The sequence below is a fragment of the Sceloporus occidentalis genome, unplaced genomic scaffold (genome assembly GCF_023333645.1).
Source record: "Sceloporus occidentalis isolate IW3139 unplaced genomic scaffold, rSceOcc1.0.p SCAF_8, whole genome shotgun sequence".
Lineage (NCBI taxonomy): Eukaryota > Metazoa > Chordata > Lepidosauria > Squamata > Phrynosomatidae > Sceloporus > Sceloporus occidentalis.
In genome coordinates this window covers 14,235,015-14,259,433 of record NW_028316988.1, presented here as the reverse complement: position 1 = coordinate 14,259,433, position 24,419 = coordinate 14,235,015, and the positions used below count along the sequence as shown (strand labels likewise).

The 24,419-nt window shown below is 45.1% G+C and overlaps 1 protein-coding gene across 1 annotated transcript in view; it reads right to left on the bottom strand.

The window, feature by feature from the left end:
* Nucleotides 1-5,979: 5,979 nt before the first annotated feature.
* BRINP1 (BMP/retinoic acid inducible neural specific 1) overlaps nucleotides 5,980-24,419 on the bottom strand; it is a 65,847-nt gene continuing 47,407 nt past the window's right edge. Inside the window, exons 4-8 of the mRNA XM_089534891.1 lie at nucleotides 20,453-20,622; nucleotides 18,327-18,432; nucleotides 14,822-15,058; nucleotides 13,746-13,968; nucleotides 5,980-7,675 (exon numbers count right to left, since the gene is read on the bottom strand). Of these exons, the coding sequence (XP_089391017.1) occupies nucleotides 6,535-7,675; nucleotides 13,746-13,968; nucleotides 14,822-15,058; nucleotides 18,327-18,432; nucleotides 20,453-20,622 (1,877 nt within the window). The 3' untranslated portion in view covers nucleotides 5,980-6,534. The remainder of the gene's footprint in view (nucleotides 7,676-13,745; nucleotides 13,969-14,821; nucleotides 15,059-18,326; nucleotides 18,433-20,452; nucleotides 20,623-24,419) is intronic.

Here is a 24,419-nt window from a genome sequence, read left to right as displayed (position 1 = left end):
GCATTTGTAAAGTCGGCAGGAGACCTTTCATAGATTCCTCCCTTACCCCACATGGCCATATTTTTTGCGTTGTGCTCCATTTGATTGCACGATCTTCCATTTAATAGCATGATCCTCCATTGAATTGCATGATCTTTCATTTAATTGCATGATTCTCCATTTAATCACATGAGCCTCCATTGAAGTGCATGATCTTCCATTTAATGGCCGGTGTCTCATAATGACCCCAAATAGCAATGTTTAAACAATCACATTGCATTCAGTTCTGATTTAGGGGAAACTGATAAGTGGGAGAGTTAAAATGAGGTGGAACGGACTCAAGACTTTCTGGATCTACCAATCCTGGTACGCATTTTTCTCCAGTGTAATATTGACTATTATTACCATCTATTTCTGATGTTCAGGCTGTGAGTGCCAGTCATTACATAGTCGAAAGTGCCACATCCCGACACAAAGGTTAAGTTATCAGCTGACAGGAAGAACCCCTTTTTACAGAAATGCCAATAAAAAGGGTATGCATAGGAACCCAAAGAAGGTAGAGTTCATATAAGAATCTTATCCATGGTACCATAAACATTCATGTGCACATGGCAGTCTATGGTGGAGGAGCCATAATGTAGGAGATGCAAAAGGAGGGATGTTGTCACAAAATGCACATATGACACACTCTGCATTCATTTTGAAACAAGGAAGCCTCCCTTCCATTTGCGAACGGCGAAGTCAGAGAAACAATTTTGCAGAATATTCTGGGCTGTGCGCATGTGTTTGTGTGTAGTATTCTCTGACAGTTGTGAATAGTGTACATATGTGCATGTTGGAAGGAAGGAAGGAAGGAAGGAAGGAAGGAAGGAAGGAAGGAAGGAAGGAAGTTCCTAATTTTAATATATATTGGTTTTATATGCTCTTTTAGCTGATGTTATGTGTTACGTTATTTGTTGTTGTTCTCCAATTCATACGGAGAAGTAGGTAAGGTAATAAATCATCATCATCATCATCATCATCACTCACTGTGCTTTGCACATACTGACCCATGGTGCTTTGTGCATGCAGAAAGTGCATGCACATTGGGTTGCACACTTGGTTGTGCAACACCACAATTCACTAATGAGGCTGTATTGTGCAACCGATGCATGACTCCATAAAATAAACCCTACCTCTTTGATATCCGTCAGAATATTGCATGTGGGATTTACTAAACAAATAATATTTTTGGCCAGCATCTTTGTGTGGGTGCTTGGTTGTATCGTATCCTTAAACTGGCCTTGAGCCACAATGGATGAAGTTTATTCTACCCCAAAAAACCAGTCTCAGAGCCTTTGTTGCTTTTTAGAGAGCTTGATTCCTTTGCAGCACATGTCTTCCAACCTTCTCTCCCTTTTCCCCCTTCAACTTATCTGATGTCAGAAGAGTATATTAAGTTTTCATGTATGTTACATAAGCAGCTTATTATAGGCTTCCCGGTACAATAATGAAGTTATCTTGCAGTAAGACCCTGAGTGCTAAAATGAATTTATTCCATCGTGACAGATTTAGGTCAGGACCATGAATGGAATGGACAGATTGACTTGTGCGGCACAAAAGGCGATGGAAATTGAGTTGTATCTCACATAGGATTAGCCAGGAACTTTGCAAAGGGGTCAGTTGACTAGTCTGGGTCGCTTGGGTTTTATCCAAGTACTTCTTGGTAGTTTAATAGGCCCATGGTTTTCCAAAGTTGGGCCATAGTCAGCATTCCTGTCTACCAGCAAATTACAGTTGGCCTTCTGTATCTATGGGTTCTTTATCCACGGATTCAACCATCCACAGCTTGAAAACATTCCAGAAAATATAAATTCCAGAAATTTGATTTTGCCATTTGATATAAAGGACACCGTTTTACCATGCCTTTGTATTTAATGGTGCTTGAGCATCCATGGATTTTGGTATCCATGGGGGCTCCTGGAACCAAACCCCAGCAGATACCAAGATCCCACTGTAACATGGCATGAATGAGATTGCTTAGACTGAGCTGGAGCAAGAATTCAAAGACAAAGACTGGAAAATCAGTATGCAATCTTGTATCACCTATGAGTCTGGAAAGTGCTACAAGGTCCCTCAGTGATGACAGCTATTGAACTCAAGCACCATTAAATGCAGTGGTGGAACGTAAAACAGATATGTGGGAAGCTAATAAAAGTATGTGCTCCCCAACACCTTGCAGCAGATCGAGGTTCCCGACTGTAGTATCTGAAGGCCTTGACAACATTGGGACGGTGAATCTACTCTGGGGCTTAGTATGACTTGCTTGTCCCCAAACTAGGTTCAGGACCTTGCAGAGATCAAGTAATAAGATCTGCTCTAATGTCTGCCCTCCCTTTGCATTTGATTCTCAGTTCAGGGCTGGAAATATTACAAGAGAGAGAAGGAGGGAATAAAGGAAAAACATAAAAAAGTTTTATGCACAGAGAATTGTAATTACTGCTGGAAGCTTCCATTGGAGTTTAGAACTCTTGCCCTAGGACACTTGTGAAAGGATTCTTTCTTCAAATTAAAATCAAGGCAAGCCTAGCTAAATAGTGTTTTGATGCCTCTGGAGGACCAAAGAGCCAGAAGCTCTGGAGAATGGCGTTTGAGAGACTGCTTGCTGTGCTTCTCTTTGGTCAGGCCTTGCCTCGAGACACATCTTGGCACTGATTCTTTCCTCACAATCACGGCCTCCTTAACTTCGGTTCTACCAAGCTCTCCGGGGGTGATCTGGGCTGTTTCTAAGTGATTAAGAAAGTTTCTAAGTGATTAAGATATAAGTGAAAATCATCATCATCGTCATCACCATCATCCTTTGGTGGACCCCTGGTATCTGCTGTGGTTTGGTTTCAGGACCCCCCTTGGATATCAAAATCCATGGATGCCCAAGTTCCATTAAACAGAATGGTATAATAAATTGGTGGCCCTTATATAAAATGGCAAAATCAAGCCTTCCTTTTTGGAAGATAGATAGATAGATAGATAGATAGATAGATAGATAGATAGATGGAATATTTTCAAGCTGTAGATGCTTGAATCTGCAGATAAAGAATCCGTGGATACGAAGAGGGCCATCTGTGTTGGGAGACAAGGAATTTGGAATTTATGTATTTTTGGAGTATTTTCAAGCCTTGGGTGGTTGAATCCATGGATAAAGAACCCATGGATACGGAGGGACAACTGTAATAGTGACGATGCCCAGTGTGCCTCTGAATGCACAATGCACACTTGAACTAAAAGCTCTTGCATTGTACGAAAACGTCCAAACTCTTCACCAACAATGTTTGAGCTGACAATTACTTTTGGCAAAGGCGACGTTGGATAGGAAACCGGTTAGATAGGGGTTGTGGTTCCCATGGCCCCCTCGCCCCTCCAGAGGGCAGAGATGCCAAGAGGCCTAGGCTCTTCCCAAGGATTTGAGGCAACGTCTCATTAATGGCCGCCTCTTGTTTCCACGGCAACCTCCGGCTTTGCTCTTGGGCCTTTTTCCAAGCGGGCCTTCGATAGCTTCCGCGGCGTTAGCATCCGCGTATTTATTAATAAGACAAGCTGACTCAATATGCCTTCTCCCGCGCGGGGCTGGCGAGGCAGTAATTGAATTGAAAATGTTGAGCAGAAGATTGGGAGTGGGCTCAGAAGATTTAAGCAGCCTCCCAGCAACTCCTGTTCCTCTCTCGGCGTCATAGGAGCGTTGTGTTCCCCAACTGCGTCCTCCCACTGCCTGAAGCAGGAGAGGAACCGGATCTCGCAGGCTGTTCTTCTGTGGAAGATTTATTTTTTCCCCCTCATATTTTATCCTGCTGGGGATATTTATGGTAATGCACTGTTAAATGGGAAAAGACAGTGCCAGAGAGCATGAGAAGAGTTGGGGAGGCAGAGGAGACCTTGCTCCAGATGCTGCTGGTGGATGAATCATGGGGTCTTGCTCTCACATCTATAGAAGGGGAATCCTCATGCTATTAGACTGCAGTTCCCATCAGACATAGCTAGCATAGTCAATGGCAAGAGACGACTGGGGTTGCAGTCCAATGGTCCCTAGTGGACCACACACACATAACTTCTCCAAGCAGAGTCAATGGGTGGTAGACTCAGCATTGTGGAGACATCCATGTAGCCATGTTACAGATGTTATATCTCTTTAGCTTGGCCATATGGTTAGTTTCCTATGGAGTTAGTCCGTAGGAAATCTCATTCCATATATGCCCAATCCCAAGGATTTTAAAATGAATAGACAGTACATTCTAGATTAGGGGAAGCAATGGAGCAAGCTAAGGTTATATGTATGTGACCAAGGTCTCTGGTTCCTGCAGAGTTCCTCCACACTCCTGAAAAAATGTCACTCAAATGGATATCCATGGCTCCAGATGCCCCCAGTATTGGATATTTTCAATGTTAAGGTTCCCTGATCACATGCTTTTTAGGATCCTACCTCTTTCTCTGAAATAAATGTGACCAGATTTAGGGAGCAAAAGGGGTAAGCGCAGCCTATGGAGGTCCTGGTTTGGTGGCATTAAATGAAGCTGGTCCAGGAACCAGCATGGTTGTCCACCTGTGTCCTAGATCAATGGACATTTGGTGGTCAGTGTGCTACATTGTGTCATGTTCTGAAGCCATTCTATTAAGAAAAAATGCACACTTAAATAACACTGGAGCCAGCAGTCAGCACTGTATCAACCCAGTCACAATAATATGTAAGGGACATACCTTACTCTGTTAATGACAAAGCTAGGGATGTCACATGCCCGAGGTTTGTGGGATACATTTCTTCCCTGGAACCTTCTGGAGGTTATGCAGACTTCCAAAAGTGATCCACAAATGGTAAGAAAGACTTGGAAGGGGCTGTACCTCTATTCCTGGTTTTGACCAATTGATTTCTGTGGAAAGAGTCATTTCTCTTGTGTTGAAATGTGCTGGTGTGGCATATTGGGTTAGTACTGGGAGGAAAATTGAGCTCTCTGTGGTTGCTTCCACCTGATTTAGGCCATGATACCATTGTAGAGAAGAGTGGGTTAGGGATACCTTTTCTTCTTATATCATTTTCCTTGGGAAATTGCCTACCTTCCTATTATTTTGTACACATGGAACATCATTCACTATGTCTTAAAAGATCTATTGAATGCACTGGGTTGAAACTAAGGTGGTTCTTGGGTAAAATAAGGTACACATGACCCTCTCTGCATATTGAACAAATTGCAGGGTGTACATATGGACCAAAATCCTCCACTACTATTCCTGCACATGAATGCCATGCTACTTGTGAGTAAGGCACTCTGAAGAGTTGCTTCCAAGAAAACATTCATAGCAATACTCTGCCAGATTTCCATCCTGGGCACTGGCAAACAACATGAAATTTACCATGCAGAGTTGGTGGTGGCTGACGGTTGACATATCAGTGGCACAGTGAATCTGATGCAGGTTTTAGTCCTAGGTTTAAAGAAGTTGTAAAAGTTGCTGAACCCTATGTGTCACAAGAGTTCACCTTGGATGGTCCCATCATGGATCAGCCTAGGCCAGCGGTTCTCAACCTGTGGCTCACGACCCCTTTGGAGGTCAAATGACCCTTTCACAGGGATCACCTAAGACCATTGGAAACCACATATTTCTGATGGTCTTAGGAACCGAGACATGGTTGGGAGTCACCACAACATGAGGAACTGTATTAAAGGATGGTTGAGAACCACTAGTCTAGACCCATGTGGCAACTGTCCAAGGTCCCAAATGTATTTAGAGATGGGGTTCAGCACCTAGTTCGATCACCAGCTCCACTACACAGGATTGGACTGTATAAAATGAACCTGCATCCATCAGTTTCAAGATGTAAAAAGATTGCTCAATTAAAAAGCATTCAGTTCATGGCACATACAAGCTGGGTAAAACCCGCATTCTCCACCAGATAATGACTGGCCTTTTCCTTTCAAGTGACCAGATCCATCCCAGGGGTGAGGGAAATGATTCAAAATAAATCTGCTACGACGCTTCACAAAAGAAATATCTTTTATCTTTGGCCATTGGTCCCCTTAGGAGAAATGGCAACTCTTTGTATCTGTACACAGAATTCTTTTAGCGTTCTCTCTCTCCATTCCTTCCTCTCTCTTTTTGGCACCTGCATAGCTGAAATCTTTACAATTAAATACAGGAAATCTCAAAAACAACCGTTTCGGCTTCTTTCTGAATGGTCCCCCATCCCACCCGTCCTGACTGTCTCTGGATCCTACCTAAAGGAATCTCATGTTATGACTCTTTGGAGGAATAACAGAACATGCCCAGCAGTTTGACACGGTTCATTGAATGGTTTTCTTTCCATCTCCCAACAAAGACCTTCCTCTCTCTCTCTCTCTCTCTCTCTTCCATCCCTTTTGTATATTAATTACATTTTACATTTTTTTTCATATTTGTTTTAAAACTCTTTTCTTTCATCTTCTTTTTTTTAAATGTTGGTTTGTGGTTTTGTGTGTGTGTGTGTTTGTGTTTTGTTTTGTTTTTACAGCAAAAAGGTGAGTCTGGTAGTACATAAGTACATAAAAGTCTGGGTTAGCAGAGTTTGGCTGTCATTTGGTCAGACTGTTTGAGGATTTCGGTGTTGTAGAGATCCAGCGCATGATTGACTCGGATGATCTCGCTGTTGGTCAGTTTCAGGCGGTGCTTCAGCATACAGGAGAACAGATCCAGTTGGGGTTTCCCCGGTGCTACTGGAGGTGCCAGTCTGTTGATTCGGTCCCGTATATCCAACAGTAGTAACATGACCGAGGACGATGAGTAGAACTGGCCACCTTGCGTGTAGGACTGGTTGACCTGTTGCACAGCACTGCGCAACAGGTCGGCATTAAAACGCAAGCTGTATCCAAACACCTGGATGTCCGAGATCTTGATATAGAACAGGCGCTTGTTGGGGTCAGACAGATCCACGGGTCCTTGACCAGTCTCATTGCGCATGAAGGAAGAGAGCCGACTTCGGCTGCGTAGGTAGATGTGGACAGTCTCAAAAAAGGTTTTCCACCGGTTTCCCAGCAGCAGAGTCCAGTTATAGCACTGGCTGTTCTGCAGGCGAATTTTCTCCCAGCGAGGGTAGCCAAACTCTCCAAAGGGCATGTTCCAACCTTCGGAGTGGCTCCCGCTGAAAGGGTTGACATAGACATAGAACAAGGGATCCAGGCTGGTGTTGCGCGCTTGGCAGATGCGCATGGAGATGCCAATCACCATGTGGATGAAGTCCATCCGGTTCTTGTTGCTCTTCAAGGTGAGGGACATGCGCTTACGCCACCTGGGGTCAAAGAAGGTGTCCAGGCGGATCTCATTGCTGATGAAAGTGGTGTGCACATACAAGCGAGAGTCCATCTTCTGCAAGAGGTACTTCAGCTCCAAGTCCTGGAAGTCCAAGTCTGTCTCGAAGCTGATGAACTGCTCACTCCGTTCAGAGTCCACATTCTGGGGCTCGCAGCGGCCTCGAGAGAGACGGTAGCCCTTGTTGCATGAGCCACAGAGAGAGATGTTGGCCAGGCTGCACATGGCACAGCTGTTGTTGCCTCCGATGATGCAAGGGATGGGACGCTGGCACAGGCTGGTGCTTCCATGGCAGACACAGCTCCGTTGGCTTTCCAAGAAGGTGCCCCAGAATCCATTCTCATTACAATAGAGGAGAGACTGGACCCTGGACAGCCACTGCTGTATTGTTCTGAAAACAAGAAAGGAAAGATCATGACTTCTACAGTCTAAATGCTAGGCTCTCGAACAGGGTTGAGAATTGTGAGGCCTTCTAGATGTGGTTGGACTGCAACTCCCAACATCCCCCTCAGCAGCTAGTGTACAACAACATCTGGAGAGCTTCATGATTTCCACCACATCCCTTTGACTTGTTTCTGAATATGGTACTGTTGTGGTGAATGTGCTCCTGAATGCTGAGCATGGTGCACTTTTCTGAAGACGAGACTCTTGTTGCAGGCCTAACAAGAGATCCATATTATATGCCCAGTCCACAGCATCTCAGGCTGCATCGACACTGCTTCAACTGCTATGGCTCCATGCTATGGAACTGTGGGATCTGCAGTTTTGTGGGATATTTAGCCTTATCTGTCACAGAGCTCTGGGGCCATGGCAAATTACAAATCCCAGGATCCCACAGGATGGAGCCATGGCAGTTAAAATGGTCTCAGACTGCATTAATTCTGCAGTGTGGCAGCAGCCTCCAATGCTCTTTGTCAGACTGCTTGTTCCTTCCTACCCTGAGAACTCTTTTTCGCTGCTTCCCTTTCCCCCACCTGAATTATGAAATCCTCCGTTGTTCCCCGAAGGCAGAGCATGTTCAGTGTTTTGCAGCGATGGCACTTGCTAATGAGAAATTAGGATGCCATCCCTGTAGATGGGAGGGAGTGATTACAGACAGAGGCTCCTGGAGTCGGATTAGTGAAATTTGCAGCACCCGTCTGGCTTGACCTCTGAATAATCATTAGGTTGTGCGCTGGATCAAAGGCAGAATTAAAAATGACACAATAGCATGGAGGAACAAGGAGGGGGAAAAAGCTGAGATAAAAAGAGGTGGAGGAGGGAGGGAGGGAGAAATAGATGGGAAGGAGGAGGGATTGGTGAAGAATGAGTGTGTGCATGTATGTAGACAGATGGAGACACAGACAGAAGCAGAGATACAGGCAGAGCCAGTGAGCCAATAGACCTGTTCAATTCATAGTTGTGCAAGTAGAGTTCTGGTGAATAACTACTCATCTGTGCTTTCTGATTCACTTGGGTGCCGAAAGCATCCTCAAGGTCCGATAGGACAATAGCCAGACACAACCGTACATATGCAGTCAGTTGCACAACACTAGTATTGAGCTGGTGTAACACCACCACTGTTTAACTGCAGGAGGGTAGATTTACAGGATGTAGGATCTTGGTCAATATATCTAGGAAAATAGGTAGGGAAAATCCTGGGGATAGAAATGGTAGCCCAAGTCCTACTGCTAAGTCTCAACCACACCAGTCCTGTTGAATTAGTTGGTCAACAGCAAGTCAACATCTCAGTAAATCCCATGGCAGCAACTGGTCCCATCTAGTTGGGCCTGACCAAAGAGTGCAAGAAAGACTTTTAAAAAATGGAAGGAAAAAATTAAAAGCAAACAAATCAGACGGAAAAGGGATGAAAACAAATCAGTAGTCACATGCTTGCAGTCGTTTTAGAAGCGTGAAAGGGCTATTAGCACATGCCTTGCTCATTCCGGAGCTGCGAGTGTCTCTCGCCACCTCTCCCTCTCCTGCAAGTCAAAAGGAAGTCAGACAGATCCCGGGAATCTATAAATACGGTTTAGCAGAACAAGCCCAGCAACAAAACTATATCAACAATGGCTAACACTGCAGATTCCACCTCCCGTTCTCTGCCAAGAACAATTTACTAATGCACATTTTGCTGAAGGCAAAAGGGATATTTCACATGCACTGTCTCTCTCTCTCTCATACGCTTCTGTTTTGTGTGTGTGTGAGTGAGTGAGTGTACACAAACACACACATACATATCCATCCATCCATCCATCCATCCAAGGAAGAAGACAGGATGGACACTGAGGCCTTCTATCACATCAGAGAAGCTTAGTAAATATCAACTATGGTAAATGGTCTGCACAATACACTAGATTTTAATCCTATGCACCAAGATTGAACAAGTTGATGGGATATTTGCTGGCCTCAGTTAGAATTCCAACGTTTTGAGCATTGTGGTTTGGGTTAAAGTTGTGATAGGATTTGCTATGTTGTTGTTGTTGTGGTTGTAGTGTGTCTTCAAGTCATTATGGCAAACTTATCATGGGATTTTCTTGAAAAGATTTGTTCAAAGGAGGCTGGTCATTGAGGTTTGAGCGTAGGACTTGGACAATGGAGAGCAGGGTTCAATTCCCAGCTTAAAGTTGGAAACCCACTCTGTGACCTTGGGTGAGTCACACCCTCTTAGCCCCAGGAAACCCCGTTCACCAAGTTGGGAATGACTTCAAGGCACACAACAAGCATTGTTCATTGTGCTACACAACCCTCGTCTTCAGTGGCAATGTTGCACAATTGAAAGCACAACCCAATGTGCATGTGCTCTGCAGGGACAGCAGTGTCATATGCACAGTTTATGCAGACAATCTGAATTGGGCAAAAATGCTCAACCACTTTTGTGGGGAACCCATAAGCCCTTGATGGCATCCCAGCCCACATCTTTCCTCTGGACAGAGTAGAAGCCATATTTTCAACATGGCGGGAGAAAGGGAAATACAGGAAAGTGCTGGCCAGTCTTAGTATACAGCTCTGCCTGGATTCAGCGACAATTTTGAGACTGGTTGTTTTGGAAAATTGGATCTGACTTGACTCATGCTGGCGCTTGCCGTTTTCTCATCTGTTTTTATTAGCTGCCCCCACATTTTTGCAGAAACAATCACCCTTCCACTGCCACCCCAATAAATAGTTCTGCCGCAGCTCAAAGGTCTTAAATCTATCACTCTCCGAAGTTCGGCAGCCCACCCAGAGGCAAACAATATATCACCACCCAAGAAGAAGAGGAGGAGGAGGAAGGGACTGGATGATGGATTCCATGGCTATTTACGTTCCCCTTTCCTTTTACTGGTAACTAACTTCATTTGCTCGGCTTGTTTCAAAAACAAAGTCTAGAGGTGCATGAGGCAGAGCAATCAGCAGAGGAGGCACAGCTACATATATATTTTCTTTTCAAAAACGGACTCCCACTTGCATTGCCTGAACACAACTTTCTGCATTCAGCCTTATTCTGCTTCATTTTCAGAAGGGCAGCCGAGTGTCAGAGCGTTCCTTCAGGCTATAATTGAATATAGAACATACTATTTCTATTAGACCTTTTGTGAACGGGACAGAGAGTCTCCCGCTGTTAATATAACCACTCCATCTTTTCAAAGTCCGTGGCACATATTAAGTGCTGCTGTCTCGGTCGGGGCATTCGCACAGCCAAAAATTGCCCCAGTATGGGGCCATTCTGGCTCTAATTTTGTTCCAGGGATGTTTGGGAAACTTGCGTCGGACAGGCGGGACACATCAGAGCAAGGGAGCATGCGTCTGGGGGGCAGCAAATAAAGTTCCCTCTGGATTGCTGCAGGAGAAAGTTGCAGGGATGTTTTACATTCACTTGCTGTCTCTTAGGACTCCAGCTTTAACCTAAGCCTGTTGTATCACGGGATGAAAAGCACCAGCCTAAACCTTATTGCTTAGTCCCAGCTAAGTGGTTCTCAACCTTCCTAATGCCGTGACCCTTTAATACAGTTCCTCATGTTGTGGTGACCCCCAGCCATAGAGGAGCAGTGTCTCGGTGCCTAAGACCATTGGAAATATGTGTTTTCCGATGGTCTAATGCAACCCCTGTGAAAGGGTAATTCAACTCCCAATGAGGTTTTGACCCACAGGTTGGGAACCGCTGATATAGAGGTTGACTTACTAATTCATTTATTCACTGGGTCTACTCTAGTTGGGACTAACCAATAATGTTCAGACCATGGATTCCCTTGTCCTGAAGGTTTGATGAGTCAACCTTGTGGATGACAGCATCCCTTGGTTCCAATTCTTCCTCTGTTGGCTAGTAAGATCTGTTAATCTGAATCAGACCACCAATTCATCTGGAAGTCTAGCCCCAGATGTGGTGGGCACCAGGTTGCCTAGTCTTTTGCCTAAATCCAGCTGTGCATTCCAACTATAATAGACCTATTGGATCCATGGAGAAGTGGGAAATTAACACTAATGTTGACTCCATTGTCTGAATGGATCTAGTCAGTGGCTGACAACTGGATTTAGGGCACAAGTGGCCAGGAGACAAACCTCCAGATGTTGAGCCATCCTAGATAGCATAGCCAATGGAGACAAAAGCTAGAAACTGTAGTCCAAATATGTCTGGGGGACTATGGGATTGTTACCTCTGATAGAAATCCTAATTTACATTGTCTCAATGTCATGGATTTTAGGAAGGGGTCTCTCACAGCCCTTTCTAGAGATGCCAAGGACAAAGTCTTGTACTGATGTTCGGATAGCGTACCACCAAGCTACTTAACCTTCCAGTTTCTCCCCATTTATATAGGCTTCCTTTTGAATGCCATCTGCCTTGGCTGCCATTGTCGGAGCTGCCTTGATGCCACAGAGAGCCTCCGCATAGAATGCGCCCTGTTCCTTATCTCCATCTTCTTTAATGATGTCCACAGCTGGATCTTAGAAAAGAGGCATATTCTCTCTCTCTCTCTCTCTCTCTCTCTCTCTCTCTTAAAAAATCCAGACCTCTAACCAAGAAGGGTTTTCTAGGCCAAAGTAGAATCGCTTCCTTTTCCCCCTCTCTTTCATTTTCTTCCCAGCCAATTCCCTCCCTCCGCCCAATTTGCTCGAAATACAGAATGACAAACACGAGGGAAAAATGCTAATATGCCTGGTGGTGTTGACTTAAACAGTTCAGGCACATCACTCATTTAAAAACTCAGCTGCCATCACGCATTTTGTCCCATCTCACCCAGATTTGATAGCATTCGCCGGAGACAGTCTTTCTGCCTCGCTGGATTCACTCCCCCCGCCACCCCACTCCCTTTCCCCAAATAGAAGTGAAATGCTAAAGACATATTTATCTAAAAGCTTTGGAGTACGCTTGACTGGAGAGATGCTAGGTGCCTCTTCCGAAGCTTTTATTTCTAAGCTGATGAATCAAAAATAATATATGTATGATTTCTACTTCATCCCAGTCTTGTCTTCCCAGCATGCCCCCCCCCTTTGCATGAAGCAGGTTTGTTTAGAACAAAGGTAGGTGAAGTGTAGTTGACTACAACTCCCATCAGCCAACAAACTAATGCTCACCACATCTTGCCCCAGCCCCTCCAAATCAGCTGAAACCAGAACCAGAAGCGACACAGTACAACTTTCCTCTCTCTTGACCACACTAGTGAGGCCTGTAGGATCTATTCACATCAAAAATGCCCCCCATTACTTCCCCACCCCTGATCTATATCCAGTTCTATCACTTCTAGATCTGAATCCAATTACTAGATGCAACTAGAGTTAGCCCTGTTGCACCAATGACATCTCCATAAACATTAAACCATTGATTGGATGAGACTACTCTAGCTGGGTCTAAGAGCAGGTTTACAAATCTGCATCTCTACTGGGAGTAAGTCTTTTTTGGTCTCAATTGCCCATTGGAGACCAAGCCATCCCAACACAATTTATATAAAACTTGATAATTTGCAATAATAAATTAATTTTGTCCCCCCAACTCCACATACACATCACAACAGCTACTTTCAGCTATGCTCAGAAGTGACAGGGATGCCAGAGGGAATGAGACAGACAATTTTGTTGTCGTTCCTCATCAAAGTGTCTCAGTGCTCTGACTCTCTGAGCCGCAGCTCTGCTCCACCACTGCTTATGCAAGATGCTGTTTGGATAACATTGTGCCAGATGAGTAAATAAAACAGTGTTGTACAATGGTGGCTGATGGCTTCCAGGTCACAGCAAGGGAGTGAGTTCACTCTGATCTATTCTCAACCATAAGGTCTCATCCACAAGGTCTCTACAGTGCTCAAACACAGCCCCAAATAGGTTCAGCATCAGGGACGGCAACCTAGGATGAAACTCTGGGAGGATTCATCATCCCACTGCCATTGAAGTCAATATCCATCACTGACATCTGTATTATTTTCATCATTGCCTTGTCTCACCAGCACCACCAGTGCTATAACGTTGTACACAAACTCACACGAAGACAGGTAAACGAAGGATGTGGGTACCTTTCTCGAGGCAGCTGGTGGTTAGGGTTGTGCCGGCAGCGGATGCTGAGGCCAAAAAGTTTGCGGGCAGTGCGTTGGATCTTCTGGCGCTGGATTTCCATGGAACTCTGGAGGAGTTTGTACCGGTTCTGGAGGTCCCAGTCGTTCCCCCAGTGCTGGTGGATGCTCCCAATGGTCAAAAAATGGTTGCTAGGTAGCCTCTTCATGAAAGATTTAAATTCATCTGAGAAAACATTAATATGCACACATATCAAGTGGAGATTCTTTGGAAGAGGAGAGGAGTGCAGTATGCACTCTTTTCTTTAGACGGCGGTACTTTGATTTTGTCTGTGACAGGCCCTACTGTTAGGCAGGTTGAGGAAAGTACATTCAAATAGTTGCTGGGGAGGATGCAAAAATAGGCCCCTGGGCCATTCTTTCTGAGTCTCCTCTGTTGGATGCCAAAGCTGTGTGCAACACATAGTTTCTCCTGCACTTTACAAACTAGCCCATTTCCCTGTCACTATTGGTGAAGAAAGACTCAACTCTCAGTCTTCTGTACTTCTGTACTTGCCATAGGAGGTGAGCATTATCTTCTCCTTTGCTTTGGGCAAATATATATCTTGGGCCAATCCTGACCATAGCTTCACAGCAGAATATCTGCTCTACATGTGAAAAGGGATGGTCAACCATGACCCTCCAGCTGCCTTTGGAGTGCCATTCCCATAATTTTCAGCATTTTCATGCATTGACTCAAGAAGGTCTAGGCAGAAAAAACTTCAGGAGGGGTCACCATTGCTGTAAAAGGTCCTGGGTTCAATCCTATACAAGTTCAGTTTTAAAAAGGTAAATTTACAATGGATGGGAGCAATACCTGAGACCCAGGAAAACTGCTGGCAGTCCAAGTAGACTGGAAGTGGCCCTCTGAAAGTTGTTGGACTACAGTTCCCAGCATCTTTCACCATTGGCTATGCTGGCTAAATCTTCTGAGATCTGCAGTTCAACAACATCTGGAGGATTGTATGATGCCCATCTTCTGGGGCAGACCATACTGGCTTACTGACAGAAAAATCTGTCCCCCCTTCTCCCACCATTACCTGAGTTCTCTAGATCTTTGTAGGCCTCTGTCCAAGACTTTGCCATGTTGGCTAAGGTGTACTCCATGATCTGAATGTCGGTGATGGGGCAATTACATTGTGGGAATTCTTCGGCACACTGGCAACCGCACTGGCTGTCTCGGCAAACGTATTCTCCCTCTCCGTTGCACATGATGTAACTCAATGCCGACTGCACAAACTTCTCTTGTAAGTACTGAGGGAAGATGACCTGGAGACCTAGCAAAGAGAAAGGGAGGGAAGGAGATGATGGAAATGAAGAGTACAAATGAGGCCTCCAGCAGTAGTGGCTGGTATGCCCCATGCCAATAGGATGGCAAATCCATTCCGGCATTAAGTCTCAAGTTTTAAGGAGCTATCAGAAAAGACAAACTATTGGGGGAATAGGGTCCACCACCTTGGAGAGTGGCTTTAGATTTTAAATTTTACCAGGAATGGGTTTGGAAGCTTCATTGGCTAACTTACTAGCATGCAGCTCTCTTTCTCAATCTAATGTACCTTGTAGGATAGTTATGAGAATAAAATGGAAAGGTGAGGGCACCACACACACACACACACACACACACACACACACACACACCGTGGCAAAGGGTGGGATCAAAATAAGCCAAGGAGATCATCTCTTTCTCCACCATTGTAAGGAAAATGTGGGCAGCCAAGGGTCTTTCCCAGCACAGAGCGAGTCCTGAATGAATGCAAAAGTGAACGCAACAGCTGCCCTGGTTTTGTCAGTTTCACTTGCATCACGGGTCGAGAAGGAGCAGGGAAGGTGGGCTTTCCAAGGTCAACAAGAGGAGACTCTGTCTCCCTTTTCCAGTGGGTGAACACATCCCTGTGTTTCTCAGAGACAACATTCAGACACACAAATGCACAGCGATCTGTATTTTCTCTCCAGTCTCTTGCTGCTCTCCCCAACTCCATGGCTTTGCATCAGAGAGCCCCAGGCCCACAGAGCATTCACAGCTGTTTCCTCATACCTGATAAGTTCTGCCTGTCAGACTCAGTTTCCGATGCGCACGGGGATGTCTGTGGCAAGGAGGAAAGGAATGGAGTTCCTCGCTGAGAATCCCCAACCCTGGCTGTGCCATCAAGATCTGGGATTTCAAGACTGGCAGACAAAGGAGCCCAAAGCTCCAGCAGTTTGGCTGAAACATGGCTTAACAAAGAAGGGAAGGTGAATTGCCCATCTGGTCTGTGCCACTGTGGTTCTGGACTGTGCTTATCTAATGCTGACAGTTCATTGGAGTGGAAGGAGAAAGAAAGGAAGAATCCACCAGGGCCAAGGCAAGAAGAAAGAAGAGGCCAGCTGTGGTCTCATCCAGATCTTGCCACTGGAAAGTGTGTGTGTGAGTTTGTGGGGGGGGGGGGGTGATCATTATATGAAGGCCGAACCTTTTGCTCCCTGAGGCCTCAGACATATTGCATCAAGAGCTTGGAAAGGGTCACTCCTTGTTCTGCAGCTCCCACAATCCAATGGTGACTGGTGCATGCCAAGAACCGAAGTTCAAAATCAGTAACATTCCCGAGATATGTCAGCCCCAAAATTTGCTTCATTGTACTACCTCTTTGTGTGACAGCTTCCAGAAGGCAATGGCCATGTTGGCTTGGGGTGCATCGACACTGAAGAAATAATGCCATTTGACACCATTCCAATGGCCATGGCTCCATCCTACAGATTCCTAGGATTTGTAGTTTTGAGGCACCGGCACTTTGGGGAGAGAATACCTTGTAAAATGACAAATCCCATGATGATGATGATGATGATGATGATGATGATGATGATGATGATGATGATGTTTATTTAAACCCCACCTTTCTCCCAGTGCAGAGACTCAAGGTGGCTTGCCATTCCATAGGATGGAGCTATATAGCAAGTGAAGTAGTATCAAACTGCATTATTTTCTACAGTCTGAATGCACCCTTGAATATTCTGGGAATTACAGTCCTCCAAAGTAATGTTTCCAAGGCTTGTCCACATCTATACCTCCCAGTAGCCACATGGCCATGGATATAGATTGGAGGTCACTGCGGAAGGGCATGGTTGTCTAGCAGCTTAGAAAGAGCAGCTTTCTCATTCAGAGATGAGGGAAAGCTACTGCCCTTGGTTGCCTGTTCCAGTGTTGATAACGTTAATAGCGGCTGGAATGTTTTCCTTTAAAAAATGCAGACTGAGAGGCACAAAACAGACTTCTCTTATTTCTGGACCTCCAGTCCAGCGGAGAACTCTCTGCCTGTTGGCTGTCCATCACCCAGTTTTGTCTGACCTACTTCTCAAGCGAGAGGGGCGTAGTGGCATCTGTCAGGAAGAATAGCTGCGGCACTGAAGTAAATATAGATATTTGGGGACAGAAAAGGGAAGGAGGAGGATTGACAGTGGGATCAGGGTTGTGATCTTGCTCTTTCAAGGAAAGGGGGGGGGGAAGCATCTAGCACTTGCAATTCTTCTTTGGGAATTTTAGTAGCTTCTCTTTCATGGCAGCAGTGACATTGCCCTCCTCTCCACAAGGACAATGTGATTCCCTTAACCCCCTTGTTGAGGCAAGAATTGGGAATGTATTGCCCTGCAGTTGAACAATGACATTCCCCATTCCCACATTCATGCATCTCAGTGAGACTAGCCTGGGAAAGATCGTGGAGAGATCATGTTGCCAATTTTGGCCCAGGTGGACCAAAGACTCTGACCTGGTATAAAGCAGGCATCGCAAGGGTTACTCAGCTGGGGGGAAAGAATGGTTTTCATATAATACACCCTGACCTTTAAAGCTGTGTTTCATCCCTCCTCCCCACCCTGCCACAATCTAGAAGGTGGTTCTTTGAATAATTAGCTAAGATTTTTGCCTTTCCTCTCCAGCTGCTTTTGCAAGGCCTCATTAAGAATGATTCACAGGGCCGCAGGTTAACGGATCGTGACTTTGTCTCCTCCAATATGATCAGCAGCCACACACGACAAGCCACTGTCAGGAACTGGCAGTCTGCTGGGGCTCAGAGGCTAGTTTTGAGAAAAGAGCAACATCCCCAAGACGCCAGCCTCACCAGCTCTGGCTGGGCTCAGTTGGCAAGAGTCTGAAAGGATGGAGCCAGAAGAAGGAAGTTGGCAACAGTGGTGGCATCTTCAGAATCAGAATGGCTTTCCATCCATCCATCCATCCATCCATCCATCCATCCATCCATCCAGACTGGACCTTTCTCATCTCAATGGTGGCAGCTTTCCAAAATCTCATGAAGAGGTCCTTGTCACCAATGCCACCTGAGACAACACTTCAGCTTGGCATTGCGCTTGGGGTCTTCTGCAAGGGGGTAGATGCAGGAAAGTTAACCTGGATGATGGAATGGGATAGAAGAGCTGGATAGGCTGTCTAGCTTTGGGGAAGCTTTGGAATGAAGGCTGGAATCCGCCCACAGAGCAGAAATAGAGAATGGAGCAATAGAGTCCACCTTGTTCTTCAATCCCTTTGCTAGCAAAGCAGAGCTGTCCCTTGGGTCTTACCTTGAAGGTGGAGTTTGCTCTCAGTGCTTTGCAGAAGGACGGAACTCACAGAGTCCAGATTGTCGTAACTGTTGCAACCCAATGGGCCTGTCCGTGTTTCAGTCACCTAGAATAGTGGGGAGCGAAACAAAGCTCGAATCATGACATTTGACAACAGAGAACCAAGCAATCTCTACCGCCCCATAGAAATAGGATGAATTGGGAATGACCAGAAGGATATAAATCCCAAAGCATTCTTAGATCCCAGAGTATAAAGCACCTATCTTTTGTGAAGCAGATGGTGCAACAGAGAAGGTATCAGACTTCCGTCTCTAGACAGCTGCTATCAGTTAACATAGATCAGTGATGGGGAGCAGGTGGTCTGCCACAAGTTTAAAAAATCAGTCAAATACATAGGTAAATAAAAAGTGTAAACCAGTTCCAGTGTTGATATGTCTTCATTTGGGGCTGATTTTCATTAGCCAAAATGCAATGGTGCACTCTTTAGCGGAACATGGGTGTGAAAATGGTCTCCCAGTCCTAGAACACTTGTCTGTTCCTGCCTCTATATAAACCTGGCAGTGAAGATCTACAGATCCTAAGATAGCTTTTTTCTGAAATGATCCATGAGCACATTGACTCAGATTTACAATGGAGAAAGTCATAACAGCTCCTCAGAGACCTCAAGTTAAATATGCTTCTCCTCTGACCTACATACTTGAGAAACATCTCATTGAAACTTGGAAAGTAGATAATGATGATGATGGTGGTGGTGGTGGTGGTGGTGGTGATGCCAGGAACTCACATTTCCTTTAACTGGACATGTCCATATACTGTATCAGTTAGTATCACCTGCTTCATTTTCTCATTCTCAAACCCTTGTTCTCTAACACAGTTGAAGTATCCCCCCAATCCTTTCAGGCAAAGATGAGAAGATTTTGGGCAATCTATCAGGAGGTGTCCAGGCTTCTCAGGTTTCAGTGTTGCAAAGAAAGAGGCCCTGCCCTGTTGACATCCAATGTGATCATGGAGACCAAACCTTTCGGAAATTGCTCCCTGCGACAGCTTCATCAGTCAATTGCAGAGAGAATATGAATTCCCCCCTCTTCCAGCCACACCAGAAGATTGCTTTTCAAGGACAGAAAAGGCTCTCTCTCTCTCTCTTTTTTGTCTGAAGGCCCATTCTCGATTCCTTTGTCTGCCCTCCACAGAAGCGATCCTGTGCCTCGCTCTGCGTCCCTGACCACTTCAAATCTCAAAGCCTTTTGTCCAGCGGTATTGTAGCCTCATGTTGCCCATACACCGGAGAGCCGGTGAAAAGAGTTTCCAAATAAAGCTTAGCTCACAAAAGGCTGAATAGGAACAACATATGCCATTCAACAAGCCCTCCACCCAGGTGCAAAGATGATCGTCCCTGCCTCTGCATCACTTCGGTTATTGCCATGGCTCTTGGGACCATTTGTGTCTCTACTTTCCATGGCTCAGCATTGCCCTGGGAATGATATATAAGGGTGAGGTTCAGGCTACCCTACTTCAACATCCTTCTGTGTCAAGGGTTGGCATGGGAAGGGAAAGAGAAAGAAGGGAAGGGGAAGAGATGAGGAGAGTTGGCAAAACTACACCTTACAATTTTTCTGTTTGCAAGAAACAACTTTGTTGTTGGGGATCTTCTAGCTGTTTCCAACCGATGGTGACCCTAAGACAAACCTACAAAAGGGTTTCTGGGACTGAGAGTGTATGACTAGGCTAAGGTCACCCAGTAGGTTTCCATGTCCAAGGAGGGATTTGAACCCTGGTCTCCCAGAGCTGTAATCCAACACTCAAACCACTAGACCATGCTGGTTTTAATTCTAGTGATTTAATTACATCCCAAGTTCCTGTATGTTTTATTGAGGACAGCTCTTAGTGGTATATAATTTAATTTCTCTAAGTTGCCTTGATTCCCAGACTGGAAAAAAACAAGATATAAATCATCATCATCATCATCATCATCATCATCAAACACCATCATCCCATCTCCACCATTATCATCATCATCATCATCATCATCATCATCATCATCATCATCATCACCACCATCTCCATCACCACCATCCCAGTCCAAGGATAGCTTCCTTAAAGCCAAAGAAATGCAACGCAAGGTGTACCTTGATCGCTCCAGTAGAGATCTGGATCTCATGGAGACGTCTCATGGTTCCATCCCGGTCCACGAAATAGGAGGAGGCGAGCTGGTGAAGGGACTCAACACTTTGGGTTGCATTGCCTGACTTTCGGTCAAGTCGGCTTTTGTCCATATACATGGTCAAGGCTTCCTCTCCTAGAATGAAAAAAAGAGGAAAGAGGGAGAGGTCACCACACTGGAAGAAGTACTGACAAACAAAGTGACTTAAGACAGGGAGTGAAGAGAGGTTGGCAAACCTCAAGGTCCACATCTGGGTGCAGTCAATAACATCATAAATAGAATAGGAGCATTACTTTGAAGACCAGGAGAAACTGAGACGGATGGCATCAATGCAAAAACATACTGCAAAACATGGCCAGCGCTGCCAAATTCCAAATAGCCCCACTTTCATTTTAGAAGGAAAGCTTCGAGTACACATTTGACAACCCTGGCACAATGCCCACAAGATAATCCAGAGATTAGGGTCAAGAGCTTCATATTGGCTCTTTCCTCTGTTCCCCAGTTATCTTCCATCACATACTTCCTTCTTACCAATTTCCACTCTCCTTCCAGCTCTTATTTGGCAGAAAATAAAAGAAATCCAAGTTCTACAGCAGAGTAGCATAGAGAGTCCAGGACAGATCTGGCTGCCTTTGCATCTCACTCAAGGCAGCCACCTGAGTCAGTCCTTGGATAGAGCCAACCTTGGCAAGGGAGTCCAATGGTATAACGGACTACTCCGCTCACATTCCTATAGCTTGTCTTGAACTGTTTTAATATCTAAGAAGATGATTGTTTCTTTTCTTCAAGATATGCAAAAAGCATAATATAGTGAAGGAGGTGGAGGTGATGGCGGAAGAGAAAGAGACAGAAGGAGGAGGAGGAACAGGAGGACATTCTCATTCTCATTGTATCATGTGTTGATGGACCCTCCATCTCTGAAGGTCTTCAAACAGCGGTACATGGGCATCTTTCAGGAGTGCTTTAGTTGCATATTCCTACATGGAAAGGGATTGCACTAGATCAGTGGTTCCCAAACTTTGGTCCTCCAGATGTTTTGGACTTCAATTCCCAGAAGCCCCAACTACTTTGTCTGGCAGTCTGGAATTCTGGGATGTGAAGTCCAAAACATCAGGAGGACCAGAGTTCAGGAACCACTGCCCTATATGGCCTTTGAGATCCTTTACAACTCTACGATTCTACCTTAGACTAGAATCCTAATGGTAACCCCAGACAGAAGATATATATTAAACCACTTGCCGAAAGGGGTGTCAACACTTATGCAAACCCCACTGATTCAATATTTCAACTCAGTTTTCCCAAATTAAGTCCCATAGGATTTAGAACTTAATGTCCCTGAGTATGAATTTGGGTCAAGATGTACCTAGAAATCCTCCCCAACAGATGCAAGACTCAAGGGAGTTTACTTCTATTGACCTGGAACAAGAGGTCTAGAAGCTGGAAGAACTGAAAATTGAGGGCCTCACTTTGAAAATGATGTTAACAATGCATTGTAAAAATAGCAACGCATTCATCAGGGCTAGAGAACAGGAAAATAGATAGGGACTTTGATTTCCAATCAAGGCACAAAACATCCCCAAGAGAGCTTCAAAGTACATCATAGGAGCGGTACAGAAATTTGCTTCATGTTGGGACAAGATCTCCTGAGAAATGAACAATATGCTCACATCAAACTTCTCTAGGACTTTAATACTAAGCTTGTGAAAGACTCAATGTTGTTGGGTTTCTCCAAATTCCAACTACATTGCCATTCCATACTTTAAAATAGTAAAAGTAAACGCCTGCGTACATGATTTAGTGTGAATTCAATATCTCTGAAATGTTCCACATGTCCCACAAAGGAGCAAAAATCCATGGATTATCTTGCCAAGGGTCTTAGCGCAACATGAGGAATTTTGGTGAGCATCTTAAAAACAACAAAATCCTATCACCGAACCTAGCTAATATTCAAAATTCTGGCTATTTTTTAGCACTTGATGTTCACACTTCAATTATGTTTCACTTTTCTTCTTCCATGAAACACAAAGTGGCATCCAAAGAGTTTCTTAGGAGGCCTTTCATCCACACAGTAATAAAAACCCAGGCTGACATGAACCTTTTCAGTTTGGGATTTATCCTGCACAAAATTGAGTTGTTTTTCTGGAGAGAACAGAATTTTCTGTGCCGGAAAGAGCTTTTCTTCTACACTGAAAAGAACAAGATGATGGTCTCTAGACTAGTTGCTAGAGCCATGAAAAGACAGTCTGCGGATAGTTTCTAGGGGTTAAAAAATAAATGGGTGGCACTGGGACACATATGGTGCCAGTCTCTGGAAAACTTGCTTGCTCTCTGTGTGTGTCTTGGGTGTAACAGCGATTGGTATGAAAGTGTGGTGTGCCTCCATCTTCACTCGTGAAACTGTTGCCGTCTATAGATCTGGAAGGGGAAAAGAGCAGCCCATCCCCGACGAAAAAGCCAGCGTCAGCAATCAAGGAGGGTTAATAGATTTTTGCTGCATTATTAAGTCCTAATTTCCCATTTATTAAGTAGGCGCAATGTTCAAAGCCATCTTCCCTTCAGGGCATTCCCTGCAAATTAGCTCTCAGCACTGCCCACTCCATCCTTGAGCGGACACATTCCCAGAAACCACTCGGCGCTGGCTCTTTTCTTGGAAACTCAAAAAATAAAAATGGGGAAGGCAGATCCTTGCTTGGGTTTGTGCAAAGGGGACACGGATGTGGGTTGGATGAAACTGGGAAGAAGGAAAGCGCAGCGAGAAGATAGGACTTCCAGGTGTGAGAGGTGCTTCCCACTCCTGAGAGACCTCCAAGGGAGTCAATAGGAGCTTATAAAATGGAAAGGTGGCCAATGTGACCCTGGGGCCATATGTGGCCCTCAAGGCTCTTTGGTGGCACTTGATCCTTAGATTGCCTATATTGTGGCAAAAAAACATGGTTTTCCTATGAAAGCTTTGAGAGTAGCAGGAGATAACTATATGAGATGGTCACAGGTGCACATCCCTTTATTCTCACTCAATGGGAAGGAAGCTTGCTATTTACCTACTGGCCCATGGAGCAATATCTTAGGGCACCAGTTCTGCCAACAGCTGTGGGCCATTGCAGCTTCCCATCTGATCAGGGTTATGGCTGCATAAATGTTCTTTTGCATATATTAATTATGCTCTGCATCCACAAATCAGCCACGATAATCAACAAACAGAGACTGCAACCCAGCGTCAGCTCAGCATAGCATAAATCTCTTCCTGCAGAGATGTGCCAAGCCAGCACGATGCAACCCCCGGGTAGGGTAGCAACATTGTGCAATGGACATCAGCCACACGAGCTGTTGTGAAATGCACAACCCGCAAGGCACAATTTCCACAGACAACAGAGCTGCTCACACAACTCTGCTTCTATATCTGCTGCACATACATAGGTCATGAATGAGATGCCAGCCACAGTGTCTGTTTGTTACGCGAGAGGCTTTATTCCACTTGGTGACTCCCAGAATCTGGTCTGATTGGAATCTGAGCACATCAGACCCCACTTGCTCCTGTATGGTTTTTGGAAAGGTATTGTTTTTCTCTTCTCGTTCGTGCAAGAATAACTTGCATGAAGATATGCCTTCCAGCCTGCAGCTTGAGGTGGTACTGTCCTTGCAGAAGTGGCTACTAGGTCACATCACCACGAGACGGAAAGGAGAATGCATTCGTTTAATCCCTTTATGGGTAAAGATCAGCACTGAGAAAATGGCCACTGATGCGCTGAGCAGATTTCAGAGCTCTGTGGGGTTAATTTGGGGATTGTTCTAATGAAACGGAGAAGCTATGGACTGTCAAGGGCTGATGGGTCGTATATCCTGGGTGGGTTGGGGGTAAGGCAAGCCTGCAGTCTCCAACCAGGCGAATCCTTCTGCTCATGCACAATGCATGCTCCCAAGAGGCTCTATTTGCA